Source organism: Nymphalis io, chromosome 27 (genome assembly GCF_905147045.1).
Source record: "Nymphalis io chromosome 27, ilAglIoxx1.1, whole genome shotgun sequence".
In the NCBI taxonomy this organism is placed as follows: Eukaryota; Metazoa; Arthropoda; class Insecta; order Lepidoptera; family Nymphalidae; genus Nymphalis; species Nymphalis io.
Genome location: NC_065914.1, coordinates 1761388 through 1778283, shown reverse-complemented (window position 1 = coordinate 1778283; position 16896 = coordinate 1761388). Strand labels below are relative to the sequence as shown.

General features: G+C 34.6%; 1 protein-coding gene across 1 annotated transcript in view; it reads left to right on the top strand.

The window, feature by feature from the left end:
- The window catches only part of LOC126778832 (scavenger receptor class B member 1-like), a 42905-nt gene that overhangs the window by 23353 nt on the left and 2656 nt on the right, over positions 1 to 16896 (top strand). Inside the window, exons 3-8 of the mRNA XM_050502533.1 lie at positions 7338 to 7448; positions 9239 to 9383; positions 9955 to 10096; positions 14514 to 14714; positions 15382 to 15501; positions 16561 to 16684. Of these exons, the coding sequence (XP_050358490.1) occupies positions 7338 to 7448; positions 9239 to 9383; positions 9955 to 10096; positions 14514 to 14714; positions 15382 to 15501; positions 16561 to 16684 (843 nt within the window). The remainder of the gene's footprint in view (positions 1 to 7337; positions 7449 to 9238; positions 9384 to 9954; positions 10097 to 14513; positions 14715 to 15381; positions 15502 to 16560; positions 16685 to 16896) is intronic.

Below are 16896 nucleotides of genomic sequence, written 5' to 3'. Positions count from 1 at the left end.
CCTGCGGGCTTCCTCAGGATGTTTGCCTTAAACCCGAGCAAGAGATTAATCATAAACACAGTGGCATTAAACAGGTTTGAACCACTCTTAAATCACTAGGCCATTTGATTGGATTACCTATACCATAATAATATTAGACACCATGGTTATCATAATTTTCACTTGTTTTTTCACAAATTTGTGCCCCGAAAAGCTATTAACTATCGGCGAGGATGATATATTTGTATTATTATATGAGTTAATTATAATTAATGAATTAATTTATTCAAGTATCTTATACTTCATGATCGCCATCTGACCTCTTAATCCACGGACAAATCAAATACGCATCGAGGTGACTAATTAGCTTCCTAAAATGTTAGAGTTCGTTGAATAACCGACCACAGATAAGTTACACAGCGAATCATATTAAAATCCGAAAAGTCACAGAAAAAACATTGACGTTGATTTGGTTAAAAAAAATATTATTTGAGAAAATTAATTTATATGTTTCTTAATTAAATAAATCTATTTTTGCTGTGTGTGCTGTTTACACACACATGGTGATTCAACGCAACGCCAGCGTCAGAGAGACGGCATGACATCATAAGAGAGCGTTATGCCGTTTGACGTCACGGTTTAGCACACTAAGAAATTATTGCATAAGTCTTCAATGTTTTTTATTTACCAATATATACCATATAATATATCTATCCTATTATATAATATTATAAATGCGAAAGTAACTCGCTTATGCTTTCAAAGCTAAACTACTGAACCAGTTTTGATAAAATTTTGTATGAAGCAAGCTTGAGCCTCAGGGACGGACATAGACTCCTTTTCAATACTCATACCTGTAAGTTAATTTATTTACACAAAAGCGAAGCCGCAGGTGGATATTAGTTCACTGTATACGTATTCAATACAAGAAAGGTATCCGACATAGAACCTATTTAAATAGTTTTTAAGGGACCTGTCCAAACTAATCAAAGATATTTACGTTAGGAATATGTCAAACTAAAAAAGTACTAAAAATTTTCTATGATCTCATCTCGATATATTTCATAAGACATTGACAGTCCGTCTCAAGGTGTGAGCAAGGACATCAATGACAGTTAGCTCAGTGACAATTAATATGTTAATAGTATACAAGTGTATAAACAAAGACTAAAGATCAACAATACAATTAAGACACCATAGACAAGTTTTGACGTATTCCTAATAGTGGTCTTAATCAATTAGACTTCTTGTGAAATATATTTGTGTATAGTACCTTAGAATGTATGAAATTTATATGACGCTGCTGGAGAAAGACAATTACAGAAATTTTAGACGTGACCGTTCAAACGTTGATATGTTTAAATTATTATCTTAAACAAATTTATACTTTAATAATAAACGCATAAATGTTAATTTCAGGTACATTGCTAGAGTTACGGCATTCTGGCATTTATGGAATCTTTACTTCATACATTCCTCCTTAGCTCTACTCCATATCTGTGACTTACGTTTGACACACTGACCTACATTGGTGTCGTAGGTCGTTCACAATACAGAGCGAAATTCTACAAATCTTTAACGATTACGATACATTCCCGATTCAATTCCAATGCAAATTTGACTATTCTATATTTATTTAAATCGGAACTGGACTGATATGATGTTAACATATACGGAAATATAAAAAAAAAACTTAATTGTTAACTTTTATGCCAACAGTCGATAATTAAAGAAAATGGCAACGATCACGCTTCGATTGTATTGTGATAAAGTGACAATTTGTTAGTGGAATTTGCTCCCAGTATTGTAGCTACACACCATATTTAGAAGTTAGTTCCATTGTCACATGGATTATTTGTAACATGCGTTGTTATTTAAACCATGATTGCATTTGTGTGAACTTTGGCTGTGGCACGTAGGTATTATGTGCGTCTACGTATTTATTTATTTATTTATTAAGGACAGCTTTAGGGGGTGGCGAAAAAGCAAATTTAAAAAAAAAACAGATTTTTTAACTATTATTTTTTATTTAAAACTTTTGATCTTGATCCTTAATTACTTATTAACCAGACTTGCTTTCGCATCACATACTTTTCACGAAGGACAAAGGGCCTCGCAAGACCTGCCGCCCGGAGCCTCGCAATGAGTAAGGCCGTCTCTGATTAAGGATCTCCAACAAAGGATACAAGCTTACGAGTACATTACATCATGGAATAATGTTTTAAAATATGTGTGCTCCTTCAATTAAAGGAGACCACAGCAAGCACGTAAATAATGACTTAACAGAAATTTAAAAAAAAATGTTACATAGTGGTACTCAAAAAATAAACACAGGAACTATGAAAGGTAAACAATTATTATCATCATCAATCATCAACAGCCAATCATTGTCCACTGCTGAACATAGGCCTCTCCCAATGTGCGCTAAAGCTCCTTCTTAAGGTCAAACTACATATTATTATTACTATATATTATATCACAACCACCGCTGCTGTCTGTCTTAAACGCGATAACCTATAAAAGTACCGAATTTTCAAACGGTTTTCACTAATGAACCGTTTGATTCATGAGGAAGTATACACCTAAGTGTATAATCTATTAATGTTTTGTGTAAATTGGCTGAAATATGACGATGATCGTTGAAGATGTCGGAATTATGTCTACTGAGAGCTTTACTGTCGTGCGCCACGTAAACCAATAGTTATTTGTATTACGATATAAACCTTTTATGTAGAGCATTATTCTGACCGTACGAAGCCGGAACGGATATCTAATATTTATATAAAGTATAGTATAATAACAGCCTGTATATATCACACTGCTGAACCTCATCTCCTTTTGAGGTTTGTAAGCTTAGAGCTTATTCCACCACGCTACTCCAATGCTTGGTGTGTACATGTGACAGATTTTTCATTCGAAGCATGCCGGTTTATTTATGGTGATTTCCTTTACCGTCGAGCATGGGATGATTTCTGAGCACAATTTAAGCACATGAAATTCAATGAAGTTCTCCTGGGTTGAACCCGCAATCATCGGTTCAGATTCATGCGTTCCAAACATTTAGACTTTATATTTATGTAATTAAGAATAATCCTAAGTTCCCTTAAGTATGACGTTTTTAAATATCGATTTAAATGTATTTTATCGAGTTGTCATAATTACGTAAAAACTTTATTATAAAATAACTTACAAGGTTGTTTAGCCTTCTACCCTTGTCTATCTTGAATTGGGAAATGAAAAAAAAAACAAACAAGAGATGACATCTGTGTCGTCACTTTAATACGTGACATTGGCAGAATATTTTGCGCTCAACTAGCGCACACACACGTCAGAAAAAAAGAATGTTGTATCGCTTAATCGGTACCTAGCGTCGACCCGCCCAAGGATATCGTGAGATTAGCTCGCAGGTGGTCCCGCTTGCTCGTATATGCTTAGGCTAATATAATAATAATAATAATTTCATTTAAAAACCATCATATTAGATCAGAAACAAAATGTGATCGATAATAACTGCTATCGTGTTAAATTGTGATGCGATTATTAACGCCCGCCAACAAAGCGAAAAATCTCTAGTTTGTAAAACAATTGAGTTGAACGAAAATATTAATAAAAATACACGTTAGAATTAAAATTAAAATATTACAAAATTACAACATTTTACACAAATTTAATGAATGATAACATTTAAGATTTAGACAAAACATTGTGAATAAAAATTTTCATATTAATGTTCGTGTATGTACTTAATTTAATAAGTTACATATTTAATGAAATAAAATAATATTTATTATAAATAATAATATTAATCAAATAAATTTAATACTTAAGATAATAATAATGGAAGTTTTGTGGAAGGAAAAGGATAAGGGAAAATAGGGTGACATTAGATTAAAGGTTTAATAAGATTTTCAGTCTCATCATAACTTAAGTAGCCAGTTAGAATATTAAGGTTCTGTTTCTGATCTGGCCATATGTCATGGCCAAGGACATTTATTAAAATTACTTCTTCTAGTTCTTCACCGCGCTGCCATTTTTAATACTTACCGACCATGTCCAGTTTTGAAAAAATAGGAACGCTAACTGTCATATGAGTCTCCTGATGGTAAATAGTCACTAACACCCATACATATGGGCGTCACATTGGCAACTACGATGTCTCTTGAGCTCGTTACACTGGCTCACTCATCCTCCAAACCGGAATACAACAGTGCGAAGTATCACTGCCGAGATGGCCCAGTGGTAAGAACGCGGGAATCCTAACCGATGATCGTGGGTTCAAACCCGGGCAAGCACCACTGAATTTTCATGTGCTTAATTTGCGATTATAATTCATCTCGTGCTTTACGGTGAAGGAAAACATCGTGAGGAAACCTGCATGTGTCTAATTTCACTGAAATTCTGCCACATGTGTATTCCACCAACCCGCATTGGAGCAGCGTGGTGGAATAAGCTCCAAACCTTCTCCTCAAATAGAGGAGAGAAGGCCTTTAGCCCAGCAGTGGGACATTAACAGGCTGTTACGGAAGTATCACTGTTTGGCGGTTAATGTAATGAGTGGGCTGTAATGCAATGAGCTCGTTAGAAATGGTGGTTGCACAGCCCTACCACCAAGTAAATGATCTGAAATCCAAAATTTATGTAAATAAATTTTATATATATAACTCATTTACTCTTAAAAATCCAAATAACACAATAACAAATCACAAGTCGCGCCAATAATGTACTTTTTTTTTTTTTTTTATAGTAAAGGAAGGCGGACGAGCGTATGGGCCACCTGATGGTAAGTGGTCACCAACGCTCTTAGACATTGGCATTGTAAGAAATGTCAACCATCGCTTACATATCCAATGCGCCACCAACCTTGGGAACTAAGATTTTATGTCCCTTGTGCCTGTAATTACACTGGCTCACTCACCCTTCAAACCGGAACACAACAATATCAAGTATTGCTGTTTTGCGGTAGAATATCTGATGAGTGGGTGGTACCTACCCAGACGAGCTTGCACAAAGCCCTACCACCAGTAAACTTCCTAATTTTAATTAAAAACTAATTCCTTTACCTTTCTGTCCAACAACAAAATGGCGGTTTGCAATTAGCGCGCGTATTTTTAACAGCACTGTTGTATACAAGTAATCTCATGACTATATATTTTTATACTATGCACATTAACACATATTTATATATAATTAGGACATAGCAATTTATACAACTTTACACAAAATAATAACATAATGACAAGGTTACATTATTATACATGAACAAATAAATTGTGTGAAAAATACAGCAGGTACTGTCGAAGGACAATATACAGATTTGACTGAACAACTTCGAACTTGAATCGATTCGACATTATTGTTCGAGATCTAGAAAAATCTATGGTATTAATTAAGGATTCGTGAAATGGCGTTTTGAATTTAGACGAAATTGTTATCGGAACTTTTGAGGTAAAAAACTTGCAGTGCATAATACAGCGGAGCTATTAGCAAATCGCATAGATATGTAAATCGTAGATGCTTTATCTTAATTCCTTCTAAATATAGTGAGTTACCCTTAATTATGTCACTAAGGATTCATTTATCAACGTCTAACTGCCTCCACGGCCTAATGGCTTTTTTAGGCTGAATATCCGTTGATCTTTGGCTTAAATTTCATTTAATTTTTTTTGTGATATTTAGAATTTTTAAACTCACAGTTTTTTCAAGTTGCCAGTGCAGTGCAACTTACTTTTAACAGATTAACAGTCAACTTAATAACTCGTCAGACGCTTGCGTCCTTGACTTATCATCCTTACTAATATTAGAAATGAGTTTATATTTGTTACGCTTCCATAAATACTGAACCGAATATAATGAAACTTTCGTGTATATAGTCACACGTACGGAAAAGAACAAATTAAACACCTAACTAATATAATATATTGATCTTTTGTGGCTTCATTACATTCTTATTATAATTACATTAATATGTACTAATATTATAAAATGTAAAAGTCATTCTATCTATCTGTTTGTCTGTTACGCTTTCATAGCTAAGCCACTGGACCGATTTTGATGAAAAGTATGCAGCAAGCTTGAACCTCAAGGGAGGACTTTGTCTACTTTTTTATACCTAACACCTGAACCCAACTCCCAAACGCGCGCTCGAAAACTGGTAATAGGTATATAATAGAGCCATTGAAGTATTTGATATTTTGATGATTTTGTATTATTATCACTATAATTTTTAGTCTGGTTTATCAATTCATAACAGAGGTCCGGAGTGGATCCTATGAAACCATAGACTACTTCCTAATTTTTAATTATTTGACATATTCTTAAAGGTGTGCCTAGACTTTTATTAATTCGGTACCGTTGACGGAAGCTATATATCTATAATATCAAAGGTGAATGCTGCAGTTATGTATACCGATTCGAATATAAATAGATAATCAAATGTCGTTCTTTAATTAAATGATATTTAAAAGTAAATCGCACAAGTTGAAGGCTAAGAATATCTATAATCGAATGTACGGAAGTTACGTACAAAACACGCAGAAAAAAAATCTAAAACCTGATTCATGTTAGATTTCGAGTTGCAAGAGAATTATTCGAAACTATATTGATTTATTTCATTTTTTTTTAATTTTTTGGACTTGTTTGTTGTCCAATCAGGAAACAATTTTGGTTTGAGTACCTGTTCATAACTTGGTGGTTGCTGCCTGCCTTTTTTTATAAAAAGGCCTCTACTTTTTTAGGAGAAGGTTTGGAGGTTTGAGCATACTCCGCCACGCTGCTCCAATGCGGGTTGGTGGAATACACATGTGGCAGAATTTCAGTGAAATTAGACACATGCAGGTTTCCTCACGATGTTTTCCTTCACCGTCAAGCACGTTTAATTATAAACACAAATTAGACGGGTTTAGACCCACGATCATCGGTTAAGATTCACGCGTTCGGCTCGTTTTACTCCACATTACGCCCAACATAGTCTGCTTCTCCCCAAGTACCAATAGATGGCCAAGGCTTGGCCGTTTGAATAACGGTCGGACGGACTGTCTCCTCTGATCCCAGGACGTGGTTGATAGAGAAGTATTTGCTGGTGGCATTACTGGCTTTAACAATATCGTCAAGCGGAAGGGCGAAGTTCCCTATAATTACCTGTTGTCCGACTCTGAGTTTCAACACAGGATCGTGGGATATACAGCCTTATAAATTACCGAAACCAATGCTTGTGCAAAAAAAACCGGCATCGCCGGGGTTATCATCAACTTGATGTACATAATATATTCAAACATATAAAAAGAGGTTTTATATTTGTTTTTTAAATATATGTAGTTTACATATCTTTTTTTTTAATTAATACATTGTTTCTGTTACAGATACAATAGGACGTATGGTGTGGGCGATAATATTAATAATAATTTCGATAAGTGGGTTCATATTCCCACCGTTGGACGTTATGCTCTGGGAAAGGTTAAACATGAGACCAGGTAATCTATACATATATACAAATAAGTAAAATAGAACTGTCCGACTGTTCGTTTATGATTCCAAAATATTTGTCTATTTAAATTATGTCTGTCTCTATTTAAGTTAATATGGCAATTTTCGAGTTACCAAAATCAAAACAACAGTTTTTTATTTTAGTTCACAGCCTATTTTACCAAAACCAAATCTTTTTTTTAAATTTTAGCTTACCGCTACTATTTTATTAATATTTTGTATCACGTATAATTCAAATAGATATTATGTAAGCTAAAAGGGCAGTGTGTAAACTGAATTCTACGCTGACGAAGCCGCGGGTTTTGCAAGTGACTATATAAAAAGGCAAAGACAAAAAAGTTTAATAACGTTTTCATCTCTGTACGTAAAATGTTTTTATTTTTTATTTTGTTGTTTTTGACGAACCACAGTTTTATTAATTAAAAAAAATATGATTAGAAGAAAAAAATCGAAATTTGAAAATGCATAGATAATTTCCTCGAATTATCAACAATGAATATTTACGCTTTTTACACGCTTAATATTTCGCAACGAATTAGGTACATACCACACGCGCCACACACGCGAAGTAAAGAGCATCGACATAACATGACGACAAAATAAAACCTTATGTCGCTTGCCGTCGCGGCATAAAAACGGTCGTTCTTACAGTCATAGCGCCTATATATATTTAAAATTTAAATGATACAATGCTATTTTTATTTCTAAAACATCAATCTTTCAACAATCTTTGGGTAGAGGAAATCATTATATATCAAACAAGACAGCGTATAAGTAAAATATTGATCTATAAGTGCCTCTAAGAGCCTACTCGAATGAAGTATTTTGGTTAGATTTAAGTATATCCAAATATATTCCAATGGCTAGAAGAGTAACGATAAATATACCTTATTGTCTACACACACGGTCTGCATTCGAACAGCACGCTAGCCATAGTCATCACCGCCCATATAGATATTGGCGATGTAAGTAATATTAACTATTCCTTATATCGCCAATGCACCAACCCTGGGAATTAAAATGTTATGTCCCATGTGCCAGTTACACTAGCATACTCGCCCTTCGAACCGGAACACAACAATACGAAGTACTGCTGTTTTGTGGTAGAATATCTGATGATTGAGTGGTACTACCCAGACGGGCTTGCACAAAATACTACCTGGCTTTAGATTAGGTTTTAATTCTAACACAGTTTTGGAATTAGGAATAAAATTAACACATACAGCCAATTCCATTTGAAGCAGGAGTAAAGATGAACAAATCCTAAATTTGAATATTCCATGTTACATGCTAATAGTCTTGTACTTTTATTCACCACAAACAGTTATTGTCGAGCAAATGGGCCATGATGATGGTAAGTGGTCATCAATGCCTCTAGACATTGACATTGTAAGAAATATTAACCATCGCTTACATCGCCAATGCGCCACCAACCTTAGGAACTAAGATGTTATGTCCCTTGTACAGTTAGACTGGCTCACTCGCCCTTTAAACCGGAACACAACTATATCAAGGACTGTAACTGAAGGACTTTACGGTAGAATATCTGATGAGTGGGTACCTAAGACGAACTCGCACAAAACCCTACCACCAGTTAATATACTGAACACGTAATTAATTATAAGCACGATTTAGGCCTATGAAAAATCAGAGGTGCCTTGAACCCGCAAACTCATTTACCCATCTCTACTCTTTAATACTGAATAAGATTACTTTATTATTTTTTACGTAAATAAAGGTCATAAGTTCAAGTTCTTAGGATAAATTCTCTTTCCAGGTTTTCCTCCTTTCGAATGGTGGGCAGATCCCCCAGATGAGGTAAAGATGAGGGCTTATATTTTTAACATCACAAACCACGAGAGGTTCATGAATGGGTTGGACGCAAAGATGAATGTTCAAGAAATTGGTCCAATTGTATACTTGTAAGTATGACAGCCTCGTTGGTCTAGTGACACTAATAAGACCGCAGATCCCGAAGGTCCTGGGTTCAAATCCCAGGTCGGGTCAATTAAATGTTATAACTCTGAGTAGCAGTCTGGAAGTTGGAAGTGTGTACGCTCCCACGACTCGTGGTCGTGTCGGATTTGCGGTCCGACCTGAATCTAAAAGTGAGGCAACAGAGTGCACCGCACGCTGCCTACCATTGACTGTATATATTACAATTCTCTTACAACATTTCGTAATGGCAACATAATTGCAGAACCTTTAGCCAGCAATTGCACATTAAGATTGATTTATAATTATAGTTGATATGATCTAGTTGAAAAAACAACGTGTATTCGAACCAAAAGGTCGCGAGGTCACGGGGTCACGACGGATGATGGTGGAGACGCGCATCTATCAGTTTAGAGTTTGGTAGTTTGATGTGTCTATATGTTTTTACTTCAGTTATCGGTCACTAATTTAATATTTACTTATATTACTTTAATAAATTTAGGATTAATACCGCTACACCTTTGACTATCATTACAAAAAAAAAACTATTCGTTTCAGAGAAAAACTTAAACATTACAATATAAAATTCAACGAGAACAGCACATTAACGTACACGGCTGAGAGATATCTCATTTACCTTCCAGAAGAAAATACGATTGACTTAAACGATACAGTAATCGTTCCGAATTTGGCATTGCTGGTGAGTAGGAATAAGAAATATTTAAAAAAAACACCCACACAAGCATCTACACCATATAAAAGTCAAAATATCTGGGCGCACTCTAGTGCCCCCGCCAAGACGAGACAACGGCAGAGCCGGGCACTGTCTACCTTTTGTTAAAGCTACTTTATTCAAGTGCTTGGAATTTTTGTAATAGGTAACTCTGTCCCAGGAAGGAACTTAAGCATCGAAAGATCGTTACGTATCTTTGCTTCTAGTAGCATAGTTTGACTTCATTGCCACAACGCGTTGTTTTGAAATCATGATAATCGCGCTACTGATTTTGCTATGCGATCTGTGTTAACCAATAATCGTGATCGTTTATTATAAAAGCTACAACACGAATTTCGTGTTGAATATTTTGCAATGAAGACAACGCGTTTTTGTTCCTCTTATATAATATATACAAAAAAAAACAACCCAGTGCACATAAAATTAAAAACAAATGTGTTTATACTTCATATCGTAAATAAAATAACCGAGAAATAAATAACGTTTATTTTTATGGCAAAATCTACTAGAATAAAATTTATTTCTATTGCTATGTTATTCCTTGCAAATAAAAAAAGATATCTATTAATTAATATTTATATATCTTTTTGAAACGATTGAAAACATTTAAAGATTATATATATTGCCGTTGTAAATCGCAAGCTTCTATAATTAAGGTGCCTACCTTAAAATCAAGGAAGGAAGATCAAATTGGGGCTGTAAGAAATATTTATCATTCAAAATCGCCTATGCGTCACCAACCTTGGGAACTGAAATGTTTTGTCCTTTGTGCCTGTAGTTACACTGGCGCACTCACCCTTCCAACCGTAACACAATAATACTGAGTATAGCTATTTGGCATTATGTATGATGAGTAAGTGTTACTTTCAGTGCTCTTTTTACAACTTTCCATAACCATCCGTTTAAATATATTATTATTAGGGTAACAATTACGATTACATATAGATCTTCTTCCTGCCCTTATCCCACTACGGGTCTTTGTCACTCGTCATCTCAGCACTTACCGCTTTCATACAAATATCCTTTCTTACGCAATCCATACACTATCTTGGGCCTCCCCCGTCCTCTATATCCACCAACATACATTCATTCATTTGACATATATATATATATATATAACATATATATATATATATATATATATATATATATATAATAAGTGCGTAATGCGCAAAATCCGTTCTTAGTAATGTCCACGTCATCGTTCGAACGTCTTTGTATTTCGCTAATATATATTTCTATTTAACAATAAAATAATTACATATAATAATCATATACAATATATCCTGTTTGAACATCAACGAATACTAACTCCGAGCTCTTCTGTCATTTATAGAAGCATGTACAGTACAATAAGACTGATTAACTATATATATATATGAATAATATACAGTACAGTACAGTAACAGCCTGTTAATGTCCCACTGCTGGGCTAAGGCCTCCTCTCCCTTTTTGAGGAGAAGGTTTGGAGCTTATTCCACCACGCTGCTCCAATGCGGGTTGGTAGAATACACATGTGACAGAATTTCAATGAAATTAGACACATGCAGGTTTCCTCACGATGTTTTCCTTCACCGTTAAGCACGAGATGAATTATAAACACAAATTAAGCACATGAAAATTCAGTGGTGCTTGCCCGGGTTTGAACCCACGATCATCGGTTAAGATTCACGCGTTCTTACCACTGGGCCATCTCGGCTTTAATATATATAAGCGCTAGTATTTTCGCCAACTGCGGAGAACATGTTGCAGCGCACGAGTGTGTGCGCAAACACCGGCGTCCTCCCTATTCTTTCACTCTCATAATCCAATGGGACGGCAATCCGACACGAGTGGAAAGAGTTGAAGCGCAGGACCAATAACTACGTACCTTTCGAGGCACGGTAGTGTTCACCCTTCCAACTACCAGACTCTGGGCTGCTACTGAGATTCTTCGACAGAAAAGGATAACTTTTCTCTAACCCAGCCCGACCTGGGGTTCGAACTCATGACATCGGGATCTGTGGTATATCTAGCCACACAACAACGAGGCGATATAAAATTATTAATGACGGGTCGGTTGGCGTTGTTGGTAGATGACTTGCCTTTCACGCCGAAGGTTGTGGGTTCGATTCCCACCCAGGAAAGACATTTGTGTGCATGAACATGTCTGTTTATCCTAAGTCTGGGTGTAATTTTCTATATAAGTATGTATTTATAAAAGAAAACTAGAATATATAGTATATCAGTTGTCTGGTTTCCATAGTACAAGCTCTGCTTAGTTTGGGATCAGATGATGTAATGATGATGATTTGAGGTTATTTTTTAAAAACCAAACATCATTTCCTACCGTTCTAAAACGTTTTGCGACCAATGATTGCAGCGTTCCAAGGTTAATAATATTTTTGAAATCCGTTTCATCTTACGGATGTTTTATTGTCAAAACAATCGTCTCAAGGATGTAACGCCATTAAGAGTACTTATGCTTAAGTTACGATAAAAATAATGTTCACAAAACAACCGAATTCAAGGTAAGTAATTACGATGTGTTGAGACTGTAATCGTCAAATAAGCGAGCACCTGCTTAAGCATTAAGTTAATTAAGCGTATATTAAGTTATAATTGAGTTACTGTTCGTCACGATATCGTGTGGATCAAGTTACAAAAGACGTTAATAAAACAATGGTTTATGGGAAGCCTAGCGATGTAAGAATCGTAAGGTCGGTGCAGAGCCTTTGGAATAATTGGACGTATTAATTTCTAAGAACGGGAATTGTTTTTTTTTAAACAAATAACATATTAATCATTAATTCGCTATTTGCCGCGTATATTTATTCATACGTTCATTTCAATATTCCTTTATATTTCCATAACTACTGTTTCTGTGTTTCTGTTACTGTTTTTGTGTTTATATTTATTTCCGTATAACTTTTAAAATAATTTATAATACGTTACTTATATAAAACTAGAGTTATTTTTTTATTATTCTTTTTATAGATAAAATATTTACTGTGTGTTATCTATCTATAAAAATATAAATATATGCAATCGCTGTCTCTTCAATAGACATTTCGAAGACCTTCAAATCTGTCATTTTTTTTTTTTGTTTATCGGTTCGTTTGGGATTACCCGTAATATTGGTAAGGTGAGACAAAAATATAACCATCGGTATACACTGCTACACAGATAGTGTAATTGGTCTCTCACATTATAAATTTACAAAAACTTTAGTACTTTCAGAAAAACATTGTTATAGCGCGCTGTAAAATACATCTAACGCCATCTATTTACGAGAAGATAAATTAAATTAAATTTGGCATAATGTCATTTGATCTTGAACACTGTTATAGTTTTGACAGCGTTCGTTTCGAAAGCGACTGGACCATTAATTTTCTCACCGACAACGTCGGCATATTAAAAGCATATGAACCAAATATGGTTCATCAGCTGATAAGCTTACTTTATAATCTGTGTCCGTCCTGATAATGAAAACTATTTTATGATTAAAAGTTTCATATTAAAATGATTAGTAGTTTTTGCGTGAAACGGAAAACAAACAAAATATATATTAGTATGATAACAATACAAAGTACCTACTGTAGAAATTTTTAGTGGAACCTGTCCCACTCGAATTAGCACCAGTTTTTATGTACTGAATTTGTATGTATAATTCATCTCGTGTTCAGCGATGAATGAGAACATCGTAAGGAATATTGCATGTTTTAGATGAAAGCCACGTTATATTTATCCACCAACCTACACAATAACATTTCTTGTAATAATTAAAAATTGCCAAACGGAAATTTTCTCCTAAAAAATAGAGTTATAATATAAAGTACTACTAATCATCATTTTATGAAGATAATCGTAGCAGGCAAAATTCACATTAAGACTTAACTATAAAGGCAAACTGTATCTCCTTAATAGACTGCAAATCAATCAGGACATCAGCAGCTCATCCATGCATTCGTATTGTATTGTAAATGAATTTTATTTGCTCTTATTTCATGTAATTTGTATGCAACATGACTTATTGGTGCCAATAAACTTTACTTACAGTACAGTAACAACCTGTAAATGTCCCACTGCTGGGCTAAGGCCTCCTCTCCTTTTTTGAGGAGAAGGTTTGGAGATTATTCCACTCCGCTGCTACGATGCTGCTTGGTGGAATACACACGTGGCAGAATTTCAGTGAAATAAGACATATGCTTGTTTCCTCACGATGTTTTCCTTCACCGTCGAGCACGAGATTAATTATAAACACAAATTAAGCACATGAAGATTCAGTGATACTTGCCCGAGTTTGAACCCACGATCATCGATTAATATTAACGCTTTCTAACCACTGGACCATCTCGGCTTCATTACTTTACTGTTCAAAAACCTTTTTTATATTTATTTACAGGGTATATCATCCTACCTCCACGACGCTAATTATTTCGTCCGCACTGGCTTCAAATTGTTGGTAAATACACATGGTACCGAATTCTTCGTCAGGAGGACTATTTATGAATATCTCTGGGACTACAGGGAGGCTCTACTGGAAACGTCGAAAAATTTGGCACCAGCCATCGTGCCTTCCACGAACATGGGCATGCTCAGTAAGGTAAATCATGGAAACAGTAAAATGGAATATTTGTGATGTGGAAATCCTATATGGGGAACGGTCACAGCACTCAAAGCCAGGGTATCTGTCCCCTGCGTCAAATATAAAACTGGATATAATATGTATCTTCAATGAATACTTGATTTATAATCTGACGTAATGTTTATTTTATTGAATTACCAACTTTGCGTATAATAATACAAACGAAATAAATGAACGTTTTTTTTCAAAATGTTTCAACGCGTCAAACACGTTGGTTTTCCTTCGTTGTTTAAGAGAACTCTCTAGATGTTGTTAAATGTCTTAATGTGTTTTACATTTGGTAATTTTCCGCGAGTTTTGATATCCTTTTGAACCTTTCACTTTATTATATTTAAGCAAGCCCCTCTGGGTAGGTACCACCCACTCATCAGATATTCTACCGCAAAACAGCAGTACTTGGTATTGTTGTGTTCCGGTTTGAAGGGTGAGTCAGACAGTGTAACTATAGGCACATAGGATATAACATCTTCGTTACCAAGCTTAGTGGCACTTTGACAATGTAGGGGATAGTTAATATTTCGTACAGTACCAATGGTTATGGGCGGGACTGACCACTAATGACACATTTGTCCGTTTTTTTTTAAACATAATAAAATAGTACCACTCTACATTTTATCCGTTTCAGATATACGCAGATTTCATAGATGACCTGACAGTTAAAATTGGCCCACAATGGGGCCACGAAAACTTTTTCAAAATCGATAAAGTTAGGGGGCTTTCACACTTTACTGGATACGATCCAAATGTAAGTGTAGGAATTATTTATTAGTCTCGTGAAGAAGCTACTTAATAAAATATTTATATTTTTCGAGTTAAATTTCATGTATTATATATTTACGAAATGAATGAAATTGCCTGTCTACCGAAATAAAATAAAAAACAGATTTATTGTTCGAATGCTTGAAGGAGATAAAAAAGATTAATTTCACACTTAAAATTAGGTATATAATAAAACATGAACTAACGCTCAACTTGAACTTGACTATGACAAATAGGCACATCTTTTGATGCCTTTGTTTCATAATGTGAAGACGCACTTTAAAAAAAAGATAAACTTCGAACGTAAATTTTCAACTTTATCCTATAAAAAAAACAATTGTTATACGTTTTTGAAACTAAACAGAGGGTATGCGGTGAAGACGCTGTATTTTTTTTTTAATTCAACGCGGGCGTAAACCTTACTTGTAGTGCTTTAATTAATATAATTTAATAAGTTATAAATAAATTAATACATAGCGAGTACGTCTCGGTGGAACCTATAACTGATGATAACTTAATTTGAATTAAAGTTTATTCTACCGCTAAATAGCAATACCAGTGTAACTAAAGGCACAAGGGATAGAACATAAGTTCTCAAGTTTTTATTACATTAACATTTTTTTTCTTTTTTATTATTATCTTTCATTTTATCATTTAGCATGATGTGTATACTTATAATAATTAATCGCTACATTTAGTTATTTTAACATTAAACTAAGTTTTTTATATTTATTTTTTTGTGTGATTGAAGTGATTCTTCGTAAAGAAAATAAATCAATAATGTCAGTGCATTGACGATGTAAGCAATGGTTAATATTTCTTACGACGCCAATGTCTAAGGGTGGTGACCATTTACCATCACGTGGTACATTCCATCTATTTATATATAAAAATACTTTTAATAGGACGTTACAATATTAAGATGGTAAGTTTGTAAGAGTCTATTTGATTTAAGATTCTGTTTTTTTGTTTAATTCGAACAATATGTCAGTTTCTTTAAAAATGTAATGTAAGATGTGAAATGTTTAAAACAAGCTTTTTTCAGACATGTCCAGACACACTAAAAGATTCCACGGAAGGCGTGCTGTACCACCAGCATCTATCCAAAGACGAAGAACTTTTGTTTCTCAGAAAAACTGTCTGCAAAGTTATACCTTTATATTTTGATAGTAAGTTATCATTTACTTTAAAACACGTAAGGGATGGTTATTATTTCTAACAGCGCGTCTATTGGCGGTGGTGACCACTTACCATCAGGTGGTCCATTAGCCAGTCTGAGTATACAAACTCCGCTACCCAAGTACGTCACTCCTTACACTATGTCACAATGAAACCAATGCTTCCTGACAAGCTCTTCAATTTTGCTTAAATAATACAGAAA